The sequence below is a fragment of the Loxodonta africana genome, chromosome 23 (genome assembly GCF_030014295.1).
Source record: "Loxodonta africana isolate mLoxAfr1 chromosome 23, mLoxAfr1.hap2, whole genome shotgun sequence".
Classification (NCBI taxonomy): Eukaryota; Metazoa; Chordata; class Mammalia; order Proboscidea; family Elephantidae; genus Loxodonta; species Loxodonta africana.
Genome location: NC_087364.1, coordinates 11,797,323 through 11,824,359, shown reverse-complemented (window position 1 = coordinate 11,824,359; position 27,037 = coordinate 11,797,323). Strand labels below are relative to the sequence as shown.

Sequence of the window (27,037 nt, the reverse complement as noted above, 5' to 3'; positions counted from 1 at the left end):
TTAAAATCCTCCATTCATCTTATAGAGCGATGAGTCGGACATTGTTTCATTGTCTCTGCTCTCTGGAAATTCTGCCTTATTTTTCCCATGACATTTCTTGTATGCCACATAAACTAGAAAACAATGCACAGGAAGTTAAGTAAATTTGATGATGATAAGCTACAAAAGTAATAACTTTGGATATGACTTATGAAGCGGTTTGCATTTTCTGTAGACCAGAGGCTACTTAGAAAAAAAAAATCACCTTCTTACTTCTATGACCACCCATGGATAGGAGGGGTGACTGAACTTCAGGAAGACCTAGCATAAGACATCTGGGTGTGTTTGCACCTGCCTTCTGCAGACACTCAGCACTGCAAGTGGTACTTGACAATGTTAGCAACCACAGCAAGTGTTTATCCAGAACTACTACATCCCAGTTCATGAGCTAGTTCTCAATATACCACCTGTTAAGGTGCGATATGGGGCCCTGTTGGTGGAGTGGTTAAGAGCTACAGCTGCTAACAAAAAGGCTGGCAGTTTGAATCCAGCAGCTGCTCCTTGGAAACCCTATGGGGCAATTCTATTTTGCCCTTTAGGGTCACTATCAGTTCGAACTGGCTTGATGGCAACAGGTTTTTTTTTTTTTTTTTTTTTTTTAAGGTGCAGTATTGACCTAACGTTCCTCTGTGAAAGGGCTTGAGCTAGAATAACACTTCAGGCTTCCTGCTGCCTTCACTCACTTTTTCCCACAGGGCTAGGAGTATCTTAGCCGATTGGTGAGCAGCCTTCCTCTCTTCTGTGGAGCTGCTAGTCTCTGGTAAAAATCCAAAACAAAACCAAACAAAAACCTGTTGCCAACGAGTTGACTCTGCCTCATAGGGGCCATTTATCAGCTTATTTTTGAAGTCAGCTTACTTGGACAGGCTTTGTCTTCCAAGGACTAACCTGCAGTATGCGTGTGTGTGAGTATGTGTGTGTGTGTGTTATGTGCACTTGTGTGAGGCAGTGAGGGTGGGGGGGCAGTATTAATAAGCCTGTTGGCTTCAGATTCAAGCTATATTTTTCATTTAAGCACTTTCACTACTTGTATCAATAGCAAAAGTTTTATTTTACTGCCTAAATACCTGACTATTTTTCCCTACTTTTCAATTGGTTCCAAACTCAATAGGGGAAGAGAAGGGTCTTACTTATTGGGTCCCTCAAATTCCAATACCTCATGTAAAATTGGTATAATAATATTATCTACCTCATATGGCAGTAAAACAAACAGTTGCCATTGAGTTGATTCTGACTCATGGAGACTCTATGTATTTCAGAGTAGAACTACGCTTTATAGGGTTTCATGACTTTGACCTCTTGGAAACAGATCATCAGGTTTTTTTTCCAAGGAGCTTCTGGATGGGTTTCAACCTCCGATCTTTCAGTTAGCAACCAAGCATGTTAACTGTTTGTACTACCCAGGGATTCCCATAGGATAGCAGTGAACATTAAAATGAGAAGAAATAGTAAAGTGCCTCAGGACCTATGGAAAATAGTTAAGTGATTGGCAAATGTTAATTATCATTATGATTTGGGGCTGAGAGAGATAAGGTTATCTTCAAAGATCAGGATCAAGATCAATATTCCCTTTGGATTGGTCTCTGTGCTTCTATTACTATATTAGTTTTAAGCCACTGAGCCACACTGTTGAATTTAATTGAGCTTGGAAACCCTGGTGGTGTAGTGGTTAAGGGCTACGGCTGCTAACCAAAAAGCCAGTAGTTAGAATTCACGAGGCGCTCCTCGGAAACTCTATGGGGCAGTTCTACTCTTTCTTTTAGGGTAGCTATGAGTCGGAATTGACTCAACGGCAAGGGGTTTGGTTTTGGTTTTCATGGTCAGTTAAAACATCCCAAAACTTTTATTATAAACAAGCTGAGAGCCGAGACTCTCTCAGCTTACACTTGACCCAAACCCCAAGCCAAACCTAGTGCCCTCGAGTCGATTCCAATTCATAGAGACCTGATAGCGACCCTATGAAGCCCCTTCTTTCTTTAACCAAAACATCTTATTTCCTTCCTTCCTCCCTCACTTGCTTCCTTCCGCTTTGTTCCAAAATAAAGAGAAAGCTCTTTATTACAAAATATAGTAGAATTCTAATCATATTACCAACATACATTTTCAGGGATTGTATATACTTAATAAAGACACCTTACTTTTCTCATGTGAACTACTAATAAAATGTGCGAAAGGATGAGACCAATGTTTGTGCCTCTTTTACATCATTCCTTCAGCTTGCTTGCTAATCAATCAATCCCTTTTGGGTTAGTTAGTCAACTAGAAAATATATTTAACTGTTCTACCAATCCGTCCACTTTCTTTAGCTTATCTCATAAAAAAAAAAAAAAAAAAATTTTTTTTTTTTTATCTCATAAAGGTACCATAAACTAATTATTTGGCCAAATCTCGGGGTGTATCAAATTGGGTATGCTTCTTTCATGCAAGCAACAGTTATTTGGCAGTGGGTTTCTGTTTTTTGGGCTAGTGATAAATCAGTGGGCTATTTCCAGTAGATTCAGAAATCCTATTCTAGAAAGGAAAGCTGTGCTTTTATATATAAATTGAAGACATTGGCACAGAATATAATTAGGACTCATGGGGAAGTTACTCAATTCGCTACCGGAGTTAAGTAGAAAAGTCAAAAAAATAAAACTATGTCTCCAGGCATTTTATAGTTTAAAATTTCACATCATTTTTGTTAAGCACCTTCACTTAACATTCCCTCTTAAAATGCCATGATGTTTAAAAAAGTAGCGAACAAAAACCCTTTGCCATTCAGTCGATTTTGACTCACAGCGACCCTGTAGGACAGAGTGGAACTGCCCCCATAGGATTTCAAAGGAGTAGCTTGTGGATTTGAACTGCCAGCCTTTTGGTTAGCAGCCGTAGCTATTAACCACTGAGACACCAAACCAAAAAAAAAAAAAGGAAACTATACCCGTTGCCGCTGAGTCGATTCTGACTCATAGCAACCCTATAGGACAGAGTAGAACTGCCCGATAGTATTTCCAAGGAGCGCCTGGGCCTGGTGGATTCGAACTGCCAACCTTTTGGTTAACAGCAGTAGCTCTTAACCATTATGCCACCAATGTTTCTACTGCAGCACCAGGGCTCCTAAACAAAGAAACAGAAGCACAGTTTCTTTAATTAAAAATAGAATTTAAAATTATAGGTTAAATATCATCAGTCCATGGAAAATAAAATATAGGGAAGAATTTCAACTAGGTTATGGTCAGCATGTGCTAATGGGAGAGGATCAAAGCTGTATGCTGCATAAGAGTAAAACTAAGAATCGGGTTATCTTTCCCTACACTTTAAATAAAGAACATTTTTGCTTTAACTGCTCCAATTATATGGGCATTAAAAAAAAATAACGTGTGTGTATATGTTTACACACACATTTCCTGTCTAATATAAATCAGCCTAATAAATATCCTATATACTAATTTCCTATATACTAATTAGCCTAATAAACATCCTGTATACCAAATATCCTATAGGGTTGCTATGAGTCAGAATCGAATCGGCAGCAACAGGTTTGCTTTTCTTTTTTATCCTATGTTTACAAAACGTACCGGTTACTGCAGAGTTGTTTCTGACTCATGGCGACCCCAAGTGTGTCAGAGGAGAACTGTGCTCCATAGAATTTCAATGGCTAACTCTTCAGAAGCAGATAGCCCACGAGGCCTCTCTTCTGAGATGCCTCTGAGTAGACTCAAACCTCCATTATTTTGGTTAGCAGCTGAGAGTGAGAGTGTTAGCTGTTTGCACCTCCCGGGAACTTTAATACCAAGCCTATTTGGGGTTTACTTTTGAAAAACAATGGCCAGTCCTGGGTTTCTGAAAGCATTTGGGGCACATGGTCCTAATGGGTTAATACGCCTCCCTATCACTAAGAAAAAAAAAAAAAATCAGTGGAGAGACCAAATTCCATTACTTTTCACTTAAAAATAATTTTCACTAGAAACTTTTGGTAAAATTACTATCTTTTTTTTTTTTTTTCTCAGCAGTTAGGTAGCTTTTTTTCTTCCCATTATTTGTATAGTCCACTGCCAGAAACAGGAAACGAAAAAAAGAAATGCCATTTAAGCAACTCCAGGATTTCTCAAAGAAGAACATCATAATGAAGCGTGATTAGCATTATTCTTACATCCTACTAGTAGCGCTGCGAAGACCACCTGGAAAATGGTGTAGATGAGAGGGAAGGTGAAAATGTGAGTGAGCTGTTCAGGAGTGAAAGACAGCTGGACGATGGTGGAACACAGCTGGGTATTCTGCATCCCTGTTTCCAAAGCAACTGTCCGGCACCTAAAAGAAATATTGAAAGAATATATGCTTTTTGTTGGTGTTGTTTTGGCTGGTGTTGTTACTATATAACACTAACAACAAACATATTGAGAACAAATGCTGTTGTTAGCTACCATTAAGTTGACTTTGACACATGGCGAGTAGAGCTGCCCCACAATGTTTTCAAGGCAGTGACCTTTCAGAAGTAGATCTCCGGGCCTGTCTTCCGAGGTGCCTCGGGGTGGCTTCGAGTCGCCAACCTTTCAGATAGTAGAACGCTTAAACATTTTCGCCACCCAGGGAATGCCATTGAGAGCAAATACTTATACAAATATGCATGAAGCTGGCTCATTTATATCAGCAGTCCATAAATGGCAAAGAGGCTTTATTTCACCCTTTTTAATTATGTCCTTTGTTATAGTGCAGAGCACAGAGCAGGAGCTCAGTGAAGACTCAAGATATTTGTTGTAGTTGTCTTATTATTAAATCAGGTTTGTTCTGATTCAATCCTGGTCAAAAAATTCTGATCAAGTAGGAATTATTGTCCTCACTCTAGAGATGAGAACACCCAAAGAAAGAGTAAGTGTCTGCCCTAAGGTCCCACAGTTGGTAAGTGGCATGGTGAGAAGGCAAGCCCAGGTCTCTATGACTCAAACATTGCCCTCTTTCCACTGTACAGTGCTGGTCATTATCTTATAAACACACCAGTGCTTGGTTTTCTTTCTGCCTATTGGTTCAGATGGGTTATTAGGAGAAGAAATATTTTTACCCAGTATCAAATTCGTGAATGCAAAACCAAGATCTAATATTCAGCGCCTTTTGATGATGACTTCCCCCTGTTGCTGGCCAGAAGAACCCTCACATACTACAAGGTCAACCTAACTCCATTTCTTAAAGTCACTCTGCTTGGAGAGTAAGATGCATGGCAATGGGAGAGTGTGAAAGAAGAATTTCAGCTAAAAAAAAGCAGTCAGTATTTTCTTTCTGGGGGCTTTGCATAATTTAGGAATGAATGAGTCTATTTAGAATGATTATTCAGAAATAGGGCCAATAGGACTTGTTGTTAGTATTGATAGCTTCTAAAGAAAATTCCCAATTTGATTTACCAAAACGCCATACCTGTACCAGGGCAGACCAGCTATTCTCGCCAGAAAAAAACCCAGGAGGTAACCGGCCACAGGAAATATTGTTCCTATAATCCACATTTGGGGACTGATGATCCAAGAACTTTGGTACAGTATTCCTCCAACCACAGCTATGAGAACAATGAGGATGGCTCCTGTGATGGAACCAACCTGGAAGAGAAACATAAGCAAACTCCACAATCATGTGTCAAAAGAAGTCAAAGTATGTTTAGCAGAGAAGAAACTAAAGCAGTCTCCTTTCCATTCGGGGTGGTGACAATGATGTTCTCTTAATGTAACTTTAGTCTGAAGGCTGCAAACCGCCCACTGAAAAAGCTGATGCTTGTCTCATGCCTTAAGTTTAAAGAAAGTAATAGGACATACACATCCACGCTCAATTAACCTGGAGAAGCTTGCAAGTTATCCCTGTCCAGGTGAAAGAAACCACACTACAGTAAGAGCTAGAAGCAAGCCCTGGCTTCCTGATCCCTCCTACTCTGTTTCCTTATGCAAATCAAGAAACCCTTTGAATTTAATTTCTTCATTTGTAATTCGGGGGAAGGAATCTGTCCCAACCACCTTTTACGATTGTTATAATAGTGGGAAAATGGATAAAAAACTCAAAGTAAAGAAAAATTCATTGCCGTTGAGTCGATTCCAACGCATAACAACCCTATAGGACAGAGTAGAACTGCCCCATAGGGCTTCCAAGGAGCAGCTGGTGGATTCAAACTGCTGACCTTTCACCTTTCACCAACAGGGCTCCTCCAAGTAAAGAGGAGTATAGAAATATAAGCTACAGTTGTTATCGTTTTCTCTTCTTATATATATATATATACTTAATTTGTAGATTATAACATTTATTTTCTAGAGAAGCAAGGAACACCAACTAGTTAATTTGTCTCCTGAGGAGCAGAATATATCTATCTGTCTATATCTGTATTTCTATTTCTATCTGTATCTCTACATTCATAGCTATCCATATCCATATCACCTACTTGGAAAATGGTTGGTGGAAAGGGATGAATTTATATATATATATATATATTTATAATTATACATACTAAAAAAACCCAGACTCTTTGCAGCTGAGTCAGTTCCAACTCATACCAACCCTGTAGGGCAGAGTAGAACTGCCCCATAGGGTTTCCAAAGCTATAATCCTTATGGAGGCAGGCTGCCACATCTTCTCCCACGGAGTGACTGGTGGGTACTTAATTGCTGTCCTACCAGGGCTCATGTGTATATGCATATATACACTCATGGCAACTCAGTGTGTTTCAGAATAGAGTAGGGTTTTTAGTGGCTGTGACTTTTTGGATTTTAGATCACCAGGCCTTTCTTCCAAAATACCTCTGGGTGATTTTGAACAGCCAACCTTTCTGTTAGTAGCCAAGTGCTTAACCAATTGCTCTACCCAGGGACTGACACTCTGTGCGTGTATATATACCAAAATCTACTAGCTAACCAAAATCTACTAGTGTCAGACAATAAACTGGCCACACAGATGTGGAGAGAAGAAAGACATGACCTAAGGCAGCACAACAGAGATGAGAACAAAGCTCTGTGGAGGCAGAGGGTAGAGTAAAACAGAGAAGTGATGTTTGAATTGCTTGTCTCAGAGGGTGGACAGAAACTTGCTCTCTGGATGGGACAAGTAAGGCATTCTAGAAGAATGTACTGCATGTTTAATAACTTCAGGCCCCACTAGAAGGAAATCACATAATGAGAAAAAATAATTCAGTAGATAGAAATACTCTATAATTTCAATTCTCACTGTGGAACATTTAACTGTATAGCTGGTAGCATGAGACACTTACCTTCAGTATGAGCTTGGCTTTTTGGGGCCACTTGTGATTAACATACATCCCAACAGAAACGGGAATAAGAAGAGCCACCAAAGAAATACCTAAAAATGATGGAAGGGCAGTTAGGTTGACCAGACATATACAGAGAAAAGAGAAAAACAAAAGAATAAGCCTGACAAGGCTGAGATAATATCCTAGTCTTGCATTACGAATACACAAAAAAGAAATTAAAAAAAAAAAAAAGTCTCCACCTTACTCACTCCAATAAATACTTTAATATTATTGGTGTAAAATTGGTAATATTGATGATACAAACTATTTTCCTTGGCTTATTTAGTCTTTGGATCTTTACATTCTTAAAAAAAATACCTTTCCAACGTGTTTGTGTGTGTTTTCTTATAATATATATATATAGATATTATTTTACATTTGTCTTTTACTTCGTGGTAGTAGAAATGAAACCAAATTTTAAATTAGCTTGAGATCTCTGAATACTTGAAGGCTGATGACTTCTATTTAAGACCATCTTTGGTTATTCAAATCTATAGCACAGAGGTGAGAGAACAGGTTGAAGAAACATGCTTTAAACTTTCTGTGAGATGATATATTTGGCGACCTCTCAAATAATTATAATTCTTTGCAGCAGTGGGCTCACCCAGGCAGATAAAAGTCATGCTTCAATTTCACTGTGTTAAATCTACTGCCGTTCTTGTGACATGATTTGTTTCTCCATATTATTTAACACTCATTTGTCCAATAGCTGATTTTATACAATATAACACCAATAATTTTTAGCTTTCCAGGGGTTGTTTCTTTTCAAACAGTCTTTTAAAGCTGTATTGAGTAAGTGGAGTTGGATAATGAAATTCTGAGTGCTGATGTTGCTTAGTATGGGAGTAGATTGAGCTAGGAGTGGAAACCAGTTTTTAGATTCCAAGGCTTTAAATGTTAGCTTAAAATGAGTATGGTGGTGAAGAAAACATAATTGCCTTGTAGCCTCCTAGCCCTCCTGGCAATCTACGGGTTGGCAATTACTTTTATCCAGAAATTACTCAGTGGAATTAAGTAATGCCTAAGGATACCAAGATCAGGAAAAAAATAAAAGATAGGTAAGAGAGACTAAGGAGAAAATGGGGGAACGGAGGATATGGAAAGAGCCATTGATAGATATACTGGTAAGCACCCCTTCCCCCCAAACAAAACAAAACAAAACAAAACAACCCCAAAAACCAGTTGCTGTCGAGTTAATTCCAACTCATAGTAAATCTATAGGACAGAGTAGAACGGCCCCATAGGGTTTCCAAGGAGCGCCCGGTGGATTTGAACTGCTGACCTTTTGGTTAGCAGCCAAGCTCTTAGCCACTGCATCTTCAGGTAATACTAGTTAATACTGGTGAGATCCCCCAGAAAAATCCCCTTTTGGATATCCTTGCATCTTGCTACTTGGAGAGACTTCCTCCCCTGGGTCTCTAGATCATTCCTTAAATTATGTGAATTTTGTCAGTCTTAAATTAAAATCATTCTGATACAACTTGATTGTACTGTGGTAGCTAGAATGTAGGTGCAAATGCTGTGCTTGGAATGAAGCGTGATTGGTTTTTGGTAATCTATTTTAAATGAGCTGGGTCTGGTGAACAGGCAGCCCACCTACCCTGTTCGGCCCCTCTTGCTAAGAATCCGTATCTCTTTGAGGCAGCCCAAGGAAACAGGATAAGCATCAGGACTACTTGCTGAAATCCATGGCAGAAATGTTTTTCCTCTTCAGAGCAGATAAGGCAAGAGAACGTGTTTCAAGGATTTGAAGTTGACTGGAAAAGACAGCTTTTACCCTTTTTGACGCCCCGTTTGGAGGAGTGGGTTGTTATAACTCTTTACTTCCCCGTGGCCTAGGGATCTCCCGCTCCCCTTCTCCCACAGGCTCTGTTCATTTTACTTAGTTTTCTTATGACTGTGCTGTCTGTGCAAAATGCATGCTTATTTAGAGGGAGATGCATGTGCTCCAGTTACATGTTTGAAGCCACAACTTGGTCTGTAACCAGCAGGTAGAGGAATAAAGAAAGGTATAAAGAGATTTAAAAAAATGAAAGAGAGTAGTGAATGGAGTCACTTGGCAGCAGCAGATTCCAGATAAACCTTTCTTTATTCACAACTTTGAGCACTATGCAAATTATTTAACCTCTCTGAGCTTTGGTTTCTCCATTTGCAAAATGGGTGGAATTATACTAACTGAAGTGTTGGCAATTCAAACCCACCTAGAGGCGTCTTGGAGGACAGGCCCAGGGATCTGCTTCTGAAAGGTCCCAGCCTTGAAAACGCCATGGAGCAATCCTACTCTGCACCCACGGGGTCAACATGAACATGTCTACCTCACAGTGCTGTTTTGAGAACTCAGTGGTGAAATGGATATAAAGTTCTTGGTACACAGACACTAAAAAGTGTGAGGTGGAGAGGAGCAGGTATAACAGGTTGCTGCAGTGTTTTTTTTTAGTGGTACCAGTGATACACGTCACATTCTCTCCCATCCAGATATTAGCTCATTTGAGTGTTTATTGAATCATCAGTGCGTGTTGAGAGCACCTGCCCACACAGCTGATTGGAGAGCAGATCAGAGGACTATTTCTAACTCCCCAATGACCTTGGGGAAAATTAAACAATTCCCCTGAGCCTCAATATCCCATCTATAAGGTGGTGATAATATCCTGTGAAGCAGTCAGGTAGTTTTTTTTCTGCACTAAAAGACTAGAAAAAATAACCACAAGAAGTTTAGGCTAGAGAATAATAATAACAACAACAAAAAATGCAAACTTATTGCCATTGAGTCAATTCTGACTCGTAGCAACCCTATAGGACAGAGTAGAACTGCCCCATAGGGTTTCCAAGAGAATAGGTCTGGGAAAAATGATAAGAAAAGTTTATTCTTGTTTCTTAAAATCATCTCATTTTTTGCTTTTTATTTCCCCTTTCCTCACCTTCTGTTCCCTTTCCTTCCCTTCTCTTCCTTTCCCTCTCCTCTCTGCTCCCTTCCCCCCTTCCCTCTTCTCTCCTCTCCTTTTTGTCTTTACCTCTTTTATGATGACTTTTTTCTCCACTGAGATGCAAATTTCTCTTTCTCACACTCTCTTCAACTACTACTCCTCTATGAGTTTGTCATACTGTGGTGGCTTGCATGTTGCTGTGATGCTGGAAACTATGCCACCAGTATTTTCTAGTACTAGCAGAGTTATTCATGGTACACAGGTTTCAATGGAGCTTCCAGACTAAGACAGACTGGAAAGAAGAACCTGGAGATCTACTTCGGAAAAAAATGACCAGTGAAAACCTACAGACTGCAGTGGAACATTGTCAGGAAGATGAGCCCCTCAGGTTGGAAGGAACTAAAAATATGACTAGGGAAGAGCTGCCTTCTCAAAGTAGAGTTGGCCTTAATGACATGGATGGGATAAAGCTTTTGGGACTTTCATTGGGTGATGTGGCACAACTCAAAATGAGAAGAAACAGCTACAAACAACCATTAACAATCGGAATGTGGAAGGTACAAAGTATGAAGCAAGGAAAATTGAAGTTGTCAGAAATGAAATGGAACACTTGAAGATCAATATCCTAGGCATTAGTAAGCTGAAATGGACTAGTATTGGCCATTTTGAATTGGACAACCATATGGTCTACTACATCAGGAATGACAAATTGAAGACGAATGGCGTCACATTCGTCATCAAAATGAGCATTTCAAGATCTGTCCTGAAATACAACACTGTCAGTGATAGGATAATATCCATTCACCTACAAGGAAGACCAGTTAATACTTATCCAAATCTACACACGAACCACTAATGCCAAAGATGAAGAAATTGAAGATTTTTACCAACTGCTGCAGTCTGAAATTGATCAAACATGCAATCAAGGTGCACTGATAATTACTGGTGATTGGAATGGGAAAGTTAGAAACAAAGAAGGATCAATAGTTGAAAACATGGCCTTGGTGATAGAAACGATGTCAGAGATTTTATGACAGAATTTCGCAATACCAATGACTTATTCATTGGAAATAATTTTTTTCAACAACGTAAATGGTGACTATGCACATGCACATCAACAACATCTGTGGAAAGAAATGATAAAGAAGCTCAATATCACCAGTCAGAACAAGGCCAGGGGCCGGCTGCCGATGAAACCATCAATTGCTCATATGCAAGTTCAAGGTGAAGCAGAAGAAAATTAGAACAAGTCCATGAGAGCCAAAGTACCACCTTGAGTATATTCCACCTGAATTTAGAGATGATCTCAAGAATAGATTTGATGTATTGAACACTAATGACCTAAGAACAGATGAGTTGTGGAGTGACATCAAGGAAGTCATACATGAAGAGAGCAAAAGGTCATTGAAAAGAAAGAAAAATCCAAAATGGATGTCAGAAGAGACTTTGAAACTTGCTCTAGAACATGAAAGATCTAATGCAAATGGAAGAAATGATGAAGTACAAAAGCTGAAGAGAAGATTTAAAAGGGGGGCTCAAGAAGACAAAGTAAAGTATAATAATGAGATGTACAAAGACTTGGAGTTAGAAAACCCAAAGGAAAGAGCATGTTTGGCATTTCTCAAGCTGAAAGAACTGAAAACAATTCAAACTTTGAGTTGCAATTTTGAAGGATTATTTGGTCAAAATATTGAATGACCCAGAAAACATCAAAAGCAGATGAAAGGAATACAGAGAGTCACTGTATGAAAAACAATTTGTTGATATTCGGTCTTTTCAGGAGGTAGCATATGATCAAGAGCTGATGGTACTGAAGAAGGAAGTCCAAGCTACACTGAAGGCACTGGTGAAAAACAAGCCTCCAGGAAGTGATGGAAAACAACTGAGACATTTCAACAAATTGATGCAACACTGGAAGCACTCACTTGTTTATGCCAAGAAATTTGTAAGACATCTACCTGACCAACTGCTGTGCCCATTCCAAAGAAAGGTTATCCAACAGAAAGAGGAAATTATCAACCAATATCATTAATATCACAGGCAAGTAAAATTTTGCTGAAGATAATTAGAAAATGGTTGCAGCAGTAATCCACAAGGAACTGCCAGAAATTCAAGCCAGATCCAGAAGATGATGTAGAATGAGGGGTATCATTCCATGAGGGATATCAGGATGGAACTTGGCTGAAAGCAGAGAATACCAGAAAGATGTTTACCTGCGTTTTATTGACTATGCAGTCAGTGGGACCAGTCCCTGGAGAAGGCCATCATGCTTGGTAAAGTAGATTGGTTATCAAAAACAAGGAAGACCCTCAATAAAACGGATTGACACAGTGGCTTCTACAATGGTCTCAACCATAGCAATGATTGTGAGGATGACACAGGACCGTGCAGTGTTTTGTTCTGTTGTACCTAGGGTCATTATGATTCAGAACTGACTCAATGGCGCCTAATAGCAACACCTTAATTTCAAAACTTATGTGATATACGGTGTTCACGCTATGGTTAAAATTACCCAGTATTGCCATGGGACATTTTCTAGAAGGGAATGAATGTCAGGAGGGGAATATTTTAAGGCTTAAATTCTTTTCTCAAACAGTAAGTAATTAAAAATTCAAACTCCTTGGCAGGCAGGTTCTTTAACTCTAAGAGAGGTGTCTACTAAAGGAGCAGCAAGAGAGTTACGCAGCATGAGACACAGGCAGGTGGTAATGGAAGATCACTCTAAAACCTGTTTTCAGGAGATTATATCTGATATGAAGGCATTCCTCAGGGGTCAGTGGAAGGACCCTGTCATGGATTGAATTATGTCCCCCCAAAAATGTGAGTATCAACTTGGTTAGGCCATGATTCCCAGTATTGTGTGGTTGTCCTCCATTTTGTGATTGTAATTTTATGTTAAGAGGATTAGGGTGGGATTGTAACACCACCCTTACTCAGGTCACCTCCCTGATCCAAAGTAAAGGAGGTTTCCCTGGGGTGTGGCCTGCACCACTTTTTATCTCTCGAGAGATAAAAGGAAAGGGAAGCAAGCAGAGTTGGGAACTTCATACCACCAAGAAAGCAGCACCGGGAGCAGAGTGCAGCCTTTGGACCTGAGGTCCCTGTGCTGAGATGCTCCTAGACCAAGAGAAGACTGATGACAAGGACCTTCCTCCAGAGCCAACAGAGAGAGAAGGCTTTCACCTGAAGCTGATGCCCTGAATTTGGACTTGTAGCCTACTCAACTGTGAGAGAATAAACTTCTCTTTGTTAAAGCCATCCACTTGTGGCATTTCTGTTATAGCAGCATTAGATGACTAAGACAGACCCTGTGCAGGAAAATACTAAGATAAGTGTGTCAAGGAAGATCACTTCTTTTACCTAATGGTCATGGTGGGAGTTGCGGAGAGGAAAGAGACTATATGAAAATACTGGAGTACAGATTGTCCCTGATTAATGTTCCAGTAGTTTGTTCTGTTTCAATTGTGTACTGAGTCATGTTTTATCCCTGAAACAATCTCTCTTAGAAATGGAAGGAATTTAGATGTCAGCTAGTCCAGCTTCTCTCCCCAGCAGGAATTCCTTTTACAAACATTCTGATGAGTGATCCCTTAACCTTTGCTTATATGCACCCTTCAGTGATAAACTCACACCTTCGTAAGGCAGCCCATGAGGGAGCTACTTATTTCCAAGGTTAGTTGAACAAAACTATTTAGCTGGAAATGTGCCTGCTTGGTACTGATATACTATTTCACCCACATTTCATTTTTAATATGATATTTCTATTGGAAATGGCTTGTTTTGGTATGCCAGGAACTATCCTGTGTTTTCCTTGATTCCCATCCCCATGTTACACCAAAAATTTAATCTTTCACCATCTCCCAGAAACAGAAGGCCTGTTTGGTCTGGGATGGGAGGGAACATCCAGGAGTTGAAATGAGTGGAGCGGAGTCACCACTAGTGGATCAGGCTCCCAGGGCATGGACTGTAGACTGTGCCATAAATGAACTTTTGAGTCATGATGTGGCTCACAATTGAGTGTTATAAACAACATGTTTCATCTGATAGTTTCCTTTTGTGATACCCATTATTGCTTACTAAGTGGCAAAACAAAAAAACCAAACCCGCTGCCCGTCAAGTAGATTCCGACTCACTGCGATCCCACAGTGCACTGGTTTAAAAATCGTTAATTGAGTTTTTTTTTTTTTTTTTTAATTTCTTAAATTTGAGTACCTGGGTGCAAACTCCCATTATCATTAACTAGAAATAGTCTGATCTGCAACTGATGGCTATTGATCATGGGGATGGCACAGGACTGGGCAGCGTTTTGTTCTGTTGTGCATGGGGCCACCATGAGTCAGAGGTTGACCCAATGGCACCTAACAACAGCAGTTAAACTCTGGATGAAGGAAAGAATGGAAACTCTTGGGCACTAGTAACTTAAGCCTCCTTGTGTCCAGACTGTTTTGGGAGGAGGAGATTGTTTAAGTTGGTCCCGCTCTCTGGTGATTTGAATTGAGGAAAAAAGCTGGTTTTCCCATGAGATCAAGGTTGGGAATTTAGATTCTGCCAACCCTCATTAATAAGCATGGATTACTTGTAATGGGATCTTCATTGGGCATAACTGCCTTTCATGCAAAAAACCAAAAAAACCTGTTGCCGTTGATTCTGACACCTAATAATCCTATAGGACAGAATAGAACTGCCCCATAGGGTTTCCAAGGAGCACCTGGTGGATATGAACTGCCATCCTTTTGACTAGCAGTAGTAGCTCCTAACCACTATGCCACCAGGGTTTCCTGCCTCTCATGCAAGGAAAGAGTAAACAATAGCTGGGGCTGAGCCTTGTATGAAAACCTAGTAGAGGAGAAGCAGAAGAGAAGTGATATTGAAAAATTCTTGCAGAAAAATGACTTACCTATGCTGTCATAGGGAATGACAATTGTCCCAACTTCAGCCCACATTTTGGTATAGAGAAAGAGACACAGCGGCATCATTCCCAGGGCAAGCAGGGTGGAACATGTGGTCATGCTGATGCTGAAAAGAAAGAGGCAAGTTGACATGTCCACTTGGGCTTTCTAGGTAAGAGTCTCTTTCAGTTTTTTGCTTTGTGAATAGAAGGCTTTGAAAAAGACTGTCACAACCAATAACACCATCAGGTACAATGGGCAGAAATAAGACATGGCACAAGTTTGTACAGGGATGGCCTTGGTAAAACAGGGAAGTCCATATTTGGTGTCATCCTGCTTTGTCATGTGCCAACCCTCCTTCCTTCTTTGTTCTCAAGTACCAAAAAAGATATTTAATAACAGTTTAAACCAACTACTAAACATGGTACAAAGTGCCCAGATGTGGCACCTTTTGAGCCTCTGATCAGACAGCAGCAGACACATTTATACCAGCCAAGATTTCAGTGGGCTTCTACCAAGATGGGCCCTTGGAGGAGAATGCATGTCTGAAGGAGGAGGCCTCAATGCCTCAAAGCAGACAAATTACGGGCCAAAAGGCTGTAGCTTGAGAAAAGAAGAAGAAGCTGACTTAGAAAACATGTCGACAGGCATGATAGGCCTGGAGTCTTAGAAGTGAGCGAGTTGCTAAGGAATTTGTCAAATACATGTTCAGAAGAACCAGGGTTTGCGGTTACTTTTCCTGAGAGCATTTATACTTTAGTAAGTGGATTTGGCCAAGTAAGTAGTTTTTGGCTAAGTAAGTGGATTTTGACTTTTGATTTTGAGTACTTAATACCAAAAGATGCTACTTTCAGCACTGTTAAAGCTGAGTGAGGAGAGATTTTTGGTCAGTGGGTCTTTGTGGCCCCCTTCAAATTACATCATGTACAGAGGACATTCTCAGCCTGTGGAAAAAAGCAGCTGAGTCTTTTTCTTTTTTTTTTTTTTTGACCTGTACTGTTTGGGTTTGAAGAGGTATTGCCATTTACTATGTGAACTTGGGCAACTTAGTAGACTTCTGCGTGCCAGCTTTCTTATGTGTAAAATAAAGTTAGTAATAGTCTTCACCCGCAGAGGTGGGAGCCCTGGTGGTGCAGTGGTTAAGAATTTGGCTACTAACCAAAAGGTTGGCAGTTTGAATCCACTAGCCACTCGTTGGAAACCCTATGGGGCAGTGCTACTCTGTCCTGTAGGGTGGATATGAGCTGGAATTGACTGGATGGCAACAGGTTTGGTTTTTTTGGTTTACCCTCACAGGCAATGAGGATTAAATGAGGTAATGATGTGCCCTACTTAAAACATTGATGAAGAGACATTTCTTGTTATTCTCTGTATAGCCACACGTTTGTGTTACAGTGTAATTGAGAAGCAGGAAACTCTAAGAGGAGTTGTTTGGAAAGGTCCCTTCCCCAACAGCTGTAGTATTGAGAGCTATTAAAGTAGTGATTTCTTAAAGGTATTATGTGCATGCTTGAAGGAAAATGCTAAATATTTACACACCCCTTCCCAAGATAAAACATACCCTATGCTAGGGAAGGGGGAGCCATGGTGGCACAGTGGCTAAGCACTCCACTGCTAACCAAAGGGTCGGCAGTTTGAACCCACTAGAAAGATGTGGCTGTCTGCTCCATAAAGGTTACATACAGCCTTGAAACCCTATGGGGCTGTTCTACCTGTCTTGTAGAGTTGCTATGAGTCAGAATCAACTCGATGGCTACGGGTTCATGTTAAGGAATGCTAAAATATTGCAATAATAGCCAATGCTAGAGATGTATGTAAAACATTTTCTAAGAAGTTCAGTCTATTATGGTCATAGGTTAGCTTAGTTTAGATATAAAACAGGGTGCTAAGGAAGAGTCCTAGAGCCTGAAAAATGACTTAATCTGTTATCAATAGTGCTTTTATTACTTATAATTAAAGTGCTGAGATGTGTAAATGATTTTCCCTCTCTCCCTTCCTTCCCTCTTCTCTAGTTTCTTTTTAAAAATAAATTAGATATGGATTTAAAGTGATCCCCATCATAAAATTACTTTTATTCCTGTGCGTACAATATGCTTTCTAGAGTGGAGAAGACGGGAAGGGCATATTCATCACCTGGATCATAGCAAAGAGAAGCCTGAGAACTGTTCATTTGTTTTAAGCTGTGAGAGCAATTTTTAGAAGGAAGTCTTTTTCTCTCCTTGTTTTTCTTTCCAATTTCTTTGTGAAAACTTCTGAACTATTGCTAAGACAATTTATGAAACTGATTACTGTTTTGAGTTTGGAAAGAACAGTTTCTTAAAAACCATGAGAAGGGCCAAGATCATAGTTGGGGAAGGAAATGGTTTAGATTTAGTGGAGAATCTTGGCCATGAGGAGATGAATGTCAAAATAGCAAGAGAATGGGAGGCCTGAAGTCAAATCTGTTTGAATGAATACAAGACCAAAATAAAACCATTTTAAATGGGATTAAAAATGGTTCATAGAGAAAGAATTTTAAGGAGTCCTGTGGAGGACTGAATGAACAAAAAGAACCAAAATAGTTTTATATGAAAACAAATTCAAGTCTATCAGGGGCATGGATATGAACCATCAAAATACTACCATGAATTTATACTGAAATGAAGAAAATACTATTAAGCAAGAAGTTAAAAAATCTCCGGACTTTAATTCTTGGTCTTAGCTGTATTATCATCTGTTTACACAAATCACATGCACCTTTTATGTTTGTTTGCCAACCGCTCCCTCCTCTGTGTTTTCGTAAGCATGTTATGCTAATTTTTTTTTAACAGCAACATGTAAAAAAAATTCGCATAGCGGTACTTACAAAAATATCTCACAGTGGGGAGGATGTGGCTGGCAAACAAATGTACAAGTAGTGCCTAATTTGCATAAAAATACCTTAACTTTCGGGGAGAAATTTTTTGGAAACATAAGAATAAGTTAGAATTCAGTGAATGTTGGGGAATCCAGTGAAGTCAGTGTGATAAAAATTCAAAACATTATGATAATATTAGAAAGGAAACACCAAGTTTGAAGGATCAATAGAACTGTTTATAGTATTACTAGAAACAGGAGAAGTGATAAGTAATACAGATAAGGTGGACAATGATTAAGAGCTTGGTCTAAATTCAGATTCTGACTCTGGCTTGCATTGACTCTGTGACCTTGGTCAAGTTTCTGAACCTTAATTTTATCATCTGTCAAATGCAGAAAGTGATAGTACTGAATCGAGAGGACTGTAAGTCAACGCATTTACAATACTCAGCACTGTGGATGACCCCTGATGACGACCCCATGCACAACAGAACAGAATGCTGCCCCATCCTGTATCATCCCCATGGTTGGTTTTGGATCAGAATGTTTTGATCTATAGGCTTTTCATTGCCTCATTGTCATGGATTGAATTATGTCCCCCCCAAAATATGTGTATCAATTTGGCTGGGCCATAATTTCCAGTGTTGTGCCTTTGTCCTCCATTTTGTGATTGTAATTTTATGTTAAAGAGCATTAGGGTGGGATTGTAATACCCTTACCCAGGTCATATTCCTGATCCAATGTAAAGGGAGTTTCCCTAGGTTGCGACCTGCACTGCCTTTTATCTCTTAAGAGATAAAAAGGAAAGGGAAGCAAGCAGAGAGTTGGGGACCTCATACCATCAAGAAAGCAGCACCGGGAGCAGAGCGTGTCATTTGAACCTGGGGTTCCTGTGCAGAGAAGCTCCTAGTCCAGGGGAAAATTGACAAGAAGGACCTTCCTCCAGAGCCGACAGAAAGAAAGCCTTCCCCTGGAGCTGACGCCCTGAATTTGGACTTGTAGGCTTCTAGACAGTGAGAGAATAAACTTGTCTTTGTTGAAGCCATCCACTTGTGGTATTTCTGTTATAGCAGCACTAGGTGACTAAGATACTCATTTTCAGAAGTAGATCACCAGGCCTTTCTTTCTGGTCTGTCTTAGTCTGGAAGCTCCATTGAAACCTGTACAGCATCACAGCAACACAAAAGCCTCTGATGACAGATGGGTGGCGGCTGTGCATGAAGTGCACTGGCTGGGAATCGAACCTGGGTCCCCCACATGGAAGGCAAGGATTCTACCCCTGAATCACCAAGGCCCCCAAGCTGCCTAACAGTGCCTAACAAACATTAGCTAGTAAAATAAAAATAAAAGCTACATGAAAGAAAGAAAGCTTGGTTAATTGGGGGGAAAACTTCAAATGGTATTAGGTTAGTTCTGTTAGAGGAGAGAGGGAATGGATATTTACGAGGCTGAAATGGGAGCTATTGCTTTGGATTTGTGATAAGCAAGAGGGCCAGGGATCTCGAACCACTAAAATAATAGCGCTGAAGTGGAAGATGAAAAAATCTAACAGTACTTGGCTTAAGAACAGGGAAGCAGTAGGAAAATCTAGAAAATAATAAAAAGGAGTGTAGAAGGTAGGTGGAAATGGTAAAATTGGAAAAACTAAGGAAAGGACGCATCAACAAAGGGTTCCCCAAAGACTAAGTCAAAGAAAGGAAAATGAGAAAAAATCTTTTCATGATGTGGCTGAGGTCACTGCTAAGGTAAGAGTGACATTCTATTGAGCTGTAACTGAGCAGGTGCAAAGATAGACATGGGTATCACCAGAACTATGAGCCTTGGCCACAACAAATTCACCTGAAAACGTCGCCTTCATCTCTCCCTGAAACATTTTGTGCAGAAGATGCCCACAGAACAGATATAACTTAGGTGAAAATATCTATGCACAGATCAGACTGGGAGGAGTTGAAATATCACTTTCAACTGTACTTCCATCATGTATTTCAACCAGCAGAGATAACTGTCATTTTTTTTTTTTTCTTTCTTTTAGTCACTAGAGGTTTCAAACTGCAGTGGCTTCCTATGCTCAGAAGAAATGATAGGGAGAAGGAGGAAATGTTTTGTTTTCTTCTTCCAGGCACCACATCCAGGAAAGTTAAAGCCAGGTGGAGTTGTTTTGCTAGGCATTGTGTTCAATTCGTGCAGAGCTTATCAGTCTAAACAAATGTGTCTTCACTGCCATTGCTAAAGTTCAAGTGGGGATGGAGAAGATAAAGTTCCAAGGGTACAGAATTGGAAATATAAATGGTAGATAGGATTGTATTTAAATGAATTAGCAGGAGACTTCAGTTAGCTGAGACTGGCCTCAGAAGAATAAAAAATCCTTTTTGCCCAATGGAAAATTGGTTCCCAATAGATGAGGTTTTATCCCCTAAATTTGTTTCAAAGAAATATTTGGTCGGTTTTTTCCCCTAAAATATACAAACCATAATGTCATTTTCTTACACGTTGTTGTTGTTGTTAGATGCTGTCAAGTTGGTTCCAACTCTTAGTGGTCCTATGCAAAACAGAACGAAACACTGCCCGGTCCTGCGCCATCCTTACAATCGTTGTTATGCTTGAGCTCATTGTTGCAGCCACGGTGTCAATTCACCTCGTTGAGAGTCTTCCTCTTTTCCGCTGACCCTGTACTCTGCCAAGCATGATGTCCTTCTCCAGGGACTAATCCCTCCTGACAACATGTCCAAAGTATGTAAGAGGCAGTCTCGCCATCCTTGCCTCTAAGGAGCGTTCTGGTTGCACTTCTTCCAAGACAGATTTATTTGTTCTTCTGGCAGTCCATGGTAAATTCAATATTCTTCGCCAACACCACAATTCAAAGGCGTCAATTCTGCTTCGGTCTTCTTTGTTCATTGTCCAGCTTTCACATGCATATGATGCGATTGAAAATACCATGGCTTGGGTCAGGTGCACCTTGGTCTTCAGGGTGATGTCTTTGCTCTTCAACACTTTGAAGAGGTCCTTTGCAGCAGATTTGCCCAATGCAATGTGTCTTTTGATTTCTTGACTGCTGCTTCCATGGCTGTTGCTTGTGGATCCAAGCAAAATGAAATCCTTGACAACTTCAATCTTTTCTCCGTTTATCATGATGTCGCTCATTGGTCCACTTGTGAGGATTTTTGTTTTCTTTTTTTATGTTGAGGTGTAATCCATACTGAAGGCTGTGGTCTTTGATCTTCATTAGTAAGTGCTTCAAGTCCTCTTCACTTTCAGCAATTAAGGTTGTGTCATCTGCATAATGCAGGTTGTTAATGAGTCTTCCTCCAATCTTGATGCCCCATTCTTCTTCATATAGTCCAGCTTCTCGTATTATTTGTTCAGCATACAGATTAAATAGGTATGGTGAAGGAATACAACCCTGGCACACACCTTTCCTGACTTTAAACCAATCAGTATCCCCTTGTTCTGTCTGAACAACTACCTCTTGATCTATGTAAAGGTTTCTCTTGAGCACAATTAAGTGTTCTGGAATTCCCATTCTTCCCAGTGTTATCCATAGTTTGTTATGATCCACACAGTCGAATGCCTTTGCATAATCAATAAAACACAGGTAAACATCCTTCTGGTATTCCCTGCTTTTAGCCAGGATCCATCTGACATCAGCAATGATATCCCTGGTTCCACATCCTCTTCTGAAACCAGCCTGAATTTCTGACAATTCCCTGTCGATATACTGCTGCAGCCATTTTTGAATGATCTTCAGCAAAATTTTGTTTGCGTGTGATATTAATGATATTGTTCTATAATTTCCACATTCACTTGGATCACCTTTCTTGGGAATAGGCATAAATATGAATCTTTTCCAGTCAGTTGGCCAGGAAGCTGTCTTCCATATTTCTTGGCATAGATGAGTGAGCACCTCCAGTGCTGCATCTGTTTGTTGAAACATCTCAATTGATATTCCATCAATTCCTGGAGCCTTGTTTTTCGCCAATGCCTCCAGAGCAGCTTGGGCTTCTTCCTTCAGAACCATCGGTTCCTGATCATATGCCATCTCTTGAAATGGTTGAATATCGACTAATTCTTTTTGTTATAATGACTCTGTGTATTCCTTCCATCTTCTTTTGATGCTTCCTGCATCATTTAATATTTTCCCCATGGAATCCTTCACTCTTGCAACTCGAGGCTTGAATTTTTTCTTCAGCTCTTTGAGCTTGAGAAATGCCGAGCGTGTTCTTCCCTTTTGGTTTTCCATCTCCAGCTCTTTGCACATGTCATTATAATAATTTATTTTGTCTTCTCGAGACGCCCTTTGAAGAAATCTTCTATTCAGTTCTTTTACTTCATGAATTCTTCCTTTTGCTTTAGCTGCTCAACGTTTGAGAGCAAGTTTCAGAGTCTCCTCTGACATCCACCTTGGTCTCTTCTTTCTTTTCTGTCTTTTCAGTGACCTCTCGCTTTCTTCATGGATGATGTCCTTGATATCATTCCATAACTCGTCTGGTCTGCGGTCACTAGTGTTCAATGTGTCAAACCTATTCTTGAGATGGTCTCTGAATTCAGGTGGGATATACTCAAGTTAATGTTTTTGCTCTGGTGGACTTGCTCTGATTTTCTTCAGTTTCAGCTTGAACTTGAATATGAGCAATTGATGGTCTGTTCCACAGTTGGCCCCTGGATTTGTTCTGACTGATGATATTGAGCTTTTCCATCGTCTCTTTCCACAGATGTAGTCAATTTGAGTTCTGTGTGTTCCATCTGGCGAGGTCCATGTGTATAGTCGCCGTTTATGCTGGTGAAAGAAGGTATTTGCAGTGAAGAAGTCGTTGGTCTTGCAAAATTCTATCACTCGATCTCCGGCATTATTTCTATCACCAAGGCCATATTTTCCAACTACTGATCCTTCTTCTTTGTTTCCAACTTTTGCATTTCAATCATCAATAATTATCAATGCATCTTGATTGCATGTTCGATCAATTTCAGACTGCAGCAGCTGATAAAAATCTTCTATTTCTTCATCTTTGGCCCTAGTGGTTGGTTCGTAAATTTGAATAACAGTTGTATTAACTGGTCTTCCTTGTAGGCATATGGATATTATCCCATCCCTGACAGTGTTGTACTTCAGGATAGATCTTGAAACATTCTTTTTGACCATGAATGCAACACCATTCCTCTTCGAGTTGTTATTCCCAGCATAGTAGACTATATGATAGTCAGATTCAAAATGGCCAATACCAGTCCATTTCAGCTCACTAATGCCTAGGATATCGATGTTTATGCATTCCATTTCATTTTTGAGTATTTCCAATTTTCCTAGATTCATACTTTGTACATTCTAAGTTCTATTAATGGATGTTTGCAGCTGTTTCTTCTCATTTTGAGTCGTGCCACATCAGCAAATGAAGGTCCCGAAACCTTTACTCCATCCACGTTATTAAGGTCAACTCTTCTTTGAGGAGGCAGCTCTTCCCCAGTCATCTTTTGAGTGCCTTCCAACCTGGGAGGCTCATCTTCCAGCACTATATCAGACAATGTTCCACTGCTATTCATAAGGTTTTCTGTGGCTAATGCTTTTCAGAAGTAGACTGTGAGGCCCTTCTTTCTAGTCTGTCTTAGTCTGGAAGCTCAGCTGAAACCTGTCCTCCATGGGTGACCCTGCTGGTGTCTGAATACAGTGGCATAGCTTCTAGCATCACAGCAACACACAAACCCCCACAGTACGACAAACTGACAGACATGTTTTCTTACATAGTAGCATAATTTAACCTCCTCTTGGTGATTTGGAAACCCTGATTGTGTAGTGGTTAAGAGCTAGAGCTCCTAACCAAAAGGTTGCCAGTTCGAATCCCCCAGGCATTCCTTGGAAACCCTATGGGGCATTTCTACTCTGTCCTATAGGGTCACTACGAGGGGAATTGAATCAACGGCAGTGGGTTGATTTCCTTGGTGATCTGAGGTCATTATTCTTTGCAGTTCTAAAATAGAGTAATATTTTCTAGGGTTATTGGGTTTACAGAGTTGTCTGTCCCTAAAATAGATGAAACAGAGGGTGCTAAGCTTTGTGAGTGTCTTCTTTGCTTTGTCAGCCTTTTGGTCTTCACTGCCATCACTAGAATTTAAGTGGCGATGGAGAAGATAAAGTTCCGAGGGTACAGAATTAGAAATTGGGGTCAGGCTTTTTGGGCCACTGGCTGCTTCTGGCTCATGCCTGTCTCTTTCTCGCCCTTTCCCATTTCCTGTTTCTGATCCTGTAAGTATTGGGAAATTGTATAATAGAGCTTTAGAATTAGGAAAGTAAGTAGGTCCCCAGCGAGGTTAGTTTATGAGATTATGTGGAATTTATTTCTGGTGCACAAAATCTTTTATGGGGTCTTGTTTGAATCTGGATAGGTGAGGTTGCTCTAGCTAGCGACTATTAGACTGCAGAGGTGTTGGCTTTTTGTATACTTTGCAAGACAAGGGGGACCTGTGGAGCATAGTCTTTATATAATGAAAATTAAACATTTCAATGACTTATGTCCCATTACAGGGCTTACTCTGATTTGTAGAGGGATTTAGTGTATAAACTGATTCAGCTGAGTGTTTTCTACCAAGGTTTCACATTCTCCTTTTGTTTTTTTTTTTTTTATTAATCTTTTGGTTACAGTTTACAGGAATTGTTATACTAGGTAGACCGATTCCATAACCATCTCCTGTTTCAAAAGAAGTAAGATTTCCTTAAAACCACATCAATGTCTCACTTGGAGTTTTGAGATGGGAATTTATAGCTTCAGCCTGAGGAAGGAAATCCACTTCAACAGCCACACAACCCAACATCACACAAATGTTTCCATCTTGCGACTGAATTACATAACTTGTGGCAGTATGTTGAGGCACAAGATGCTTTGATGCTGTTAAAACATTACAAATATCATGTAAAAGCTGTTTAGTGGAGGTCAAAGACTGTATACCATTGCGTTCACTCCTCTCTCCTCTCCCTTGAGTGGGTGCTAGCTTTTAGAAGGCTCACTTCTGTTTGCCTCTGCTCAGGTCCAACTAAGTTGAAGTCTGAAAAGACTTTATTGCTATATTGTGGTTCACAGGTTTGATTAAACCAAGTAACACTTGGAATCTCTCCTTTTTTTTATATACAGGATTTCCTTAAGACATCTGCTGCAGGGTAGATACTGTATTCCCTTATGTGAAAAGTTGGTCATGTGAAACAACAACAACAACCAAAACAAAAACCATAGATTATATGATTTTCTAAAGCTTCTGGAGAAATCAGCACTAGATAAGTTGAGACACCCTGCTCCTGATTGCTCACGAGACACTCAATCAATGCAGAGCCCAGTTTTCCATTTTGCAGTGGTTACATCTCTCTACTTTGAGCTTCTCCCTTCCTAGTAGCTGGAGATTAATGGGGCTGATTGCCTACTGTACAGCATTTAATAAGCACACGTTACATTAACACCTGGGTGGTTTACAGAAACGCATACCTTTCACAGGAAATGAGGAATCGTGAGGTAGGGAAAAAGACGTTTGTCTGTTCAAACTACAGCATTAAAATTCGCAGTCTAGTCACACTAATGCTTCGTCTTATTTCTATTAGTTTTTTTTTTTTTTCCCCCACTGCTAGTTCAGACTGGCACAGGATGAATTGGGCAAACATTGCAATTTAGATTACTCTGTGGGAAGCTGAGAAACCATTTTCTGTTTATTTTGTAGCAAGGTAAGCATAATTAAAAAAAAAAAAAAGCTGCCTTAGGTTTTTTTTTTTTCCTACTTTTAATAGAAAAAAAAATACTTTTAATAGAACTGGAGGTAAAACATATGCAGGGATTCTTCCTTATGTTATATACCAAAAAAAAAAAAAAAACCAAAAAACAAAAGCTTGCCCAGATAACTGGAGCTGACCATCGTCCCACCACAGGCGCTGACATTCAGTGAACAATTTGGTTCCATGATTGTACTCAGAACTCTTCATCACTACACAGAAAGTTTTTTGTTTTTCTTGTTGATACCAATAGAGAACACTTTCTGAGCTGCAGCTTGCGGCTTGGGAAGGATTTCTTTTTTTCAAAAAACTTTGAATCTTTTCCCAGGGATAAATAGTATTTATCTGATCCCTGTTAACTGAGTTAGATTAAAAAACACAAACACAAAAAATAACCCCTAAATTCCTATAGCTAAGCAACCACAAGGGCTGGTGAGGGAATGGGTTTATCCTCTCCTTGTTTAATTCCTTAATGGTACTTTAAATCAATGGCAGATCAGTGGGAAATTCAGAATGCCACAGGCTTCTTAAAAGATTAACTTGATGCACTTGGAATATTTTGACGATTAGATGTCTTACCTCAAGTCCATGTCACCATCGACCCAATACGCCAAGATATTGGAAGCGGTTCCTCCCGGGCAGCATCCTATGATAAGTACCACCACAGCCTGGATGGGAAGGATGTTGAAGGCCACTGACAGAATGAATCCTGTGAGGGGCATGATCCCAAACTGACAGAGGAAACCAACAAATATGCCCCATGGTTGCTTTATGTGTCCTAGGAATTTCTTCACTTCTACATTGCAACCCATGGAGAACATCACCAAAGCCAACAAGATGGTAAGGATGGCACTCAGGACTACATTTAGAATATAGTTGGAATTAGTCTCAGCTAGCACACAGGAGGCACCATCACAAATTGTTGCATTGGGCAAACAGCTTGACAAATTATTCATTGTTAGGTTTGTTGCCCAAATGGCCAGGCTCAAAGAAGCACAGATCTCCCAGTTCTGTTTCAGCTGCAAGTCAAGGTCAGTAATGGTTATTTCAATCACATCAAACTTTTAAACCCTTCCTAGACACACGTCACTTGGTGTCCCTTACAATAAACCACCTCAGAGAAGCAATAAAAAACAGTAAATGCTAGAATGTGAGTTTCAAGAGGTAATATTCGACACAGCACAAATTGTGAATCATAAAAGTCCAGCAAAGTTATTGGTCCAGACAAAGAATTATAATTAATCATTTATTGACATGATAATAAACTATGCCATTTAAAAAGAGCTGTGTTAATGTTTAATGCCGGGAAGGTTTGTTTAATAGTTTCAGTTAAATGACACTTAAAATCAACTCAGAATAT

At 39.9% G+C, this 27,037-nt stretch overlaps 1 protein-coding gene across 1 annotated transcript; it reads right to left on the bottom strand.

Annotated features, from left to right (window-relative positions):
- On the bottom strand, nt 1-26,782 carry SLC10A2 (solute carrier family 10 member 2). The gene is made up of 6 exons (XM_003413972.4): nt 26,257-26,782; nt 15,113-15,231; nt 7,253-7,341; nt 5,428-5,603; nt 4,172-4,329; nt 1-113 (listed from the first exon to the last, which is right to left on the bottom strand). Exons 1-6 carry the CDS (start codon nt 26,631-26,633, stop codon nt 1-3), a joined length of 1,032 nt encoding a protein of 343 aa, XP_003414020.2. The 5' UTR covers nt 26,634-26,782.
- Between the last annotated feature and the right edge of the window lie 255 nt (nt 26,783-27,037).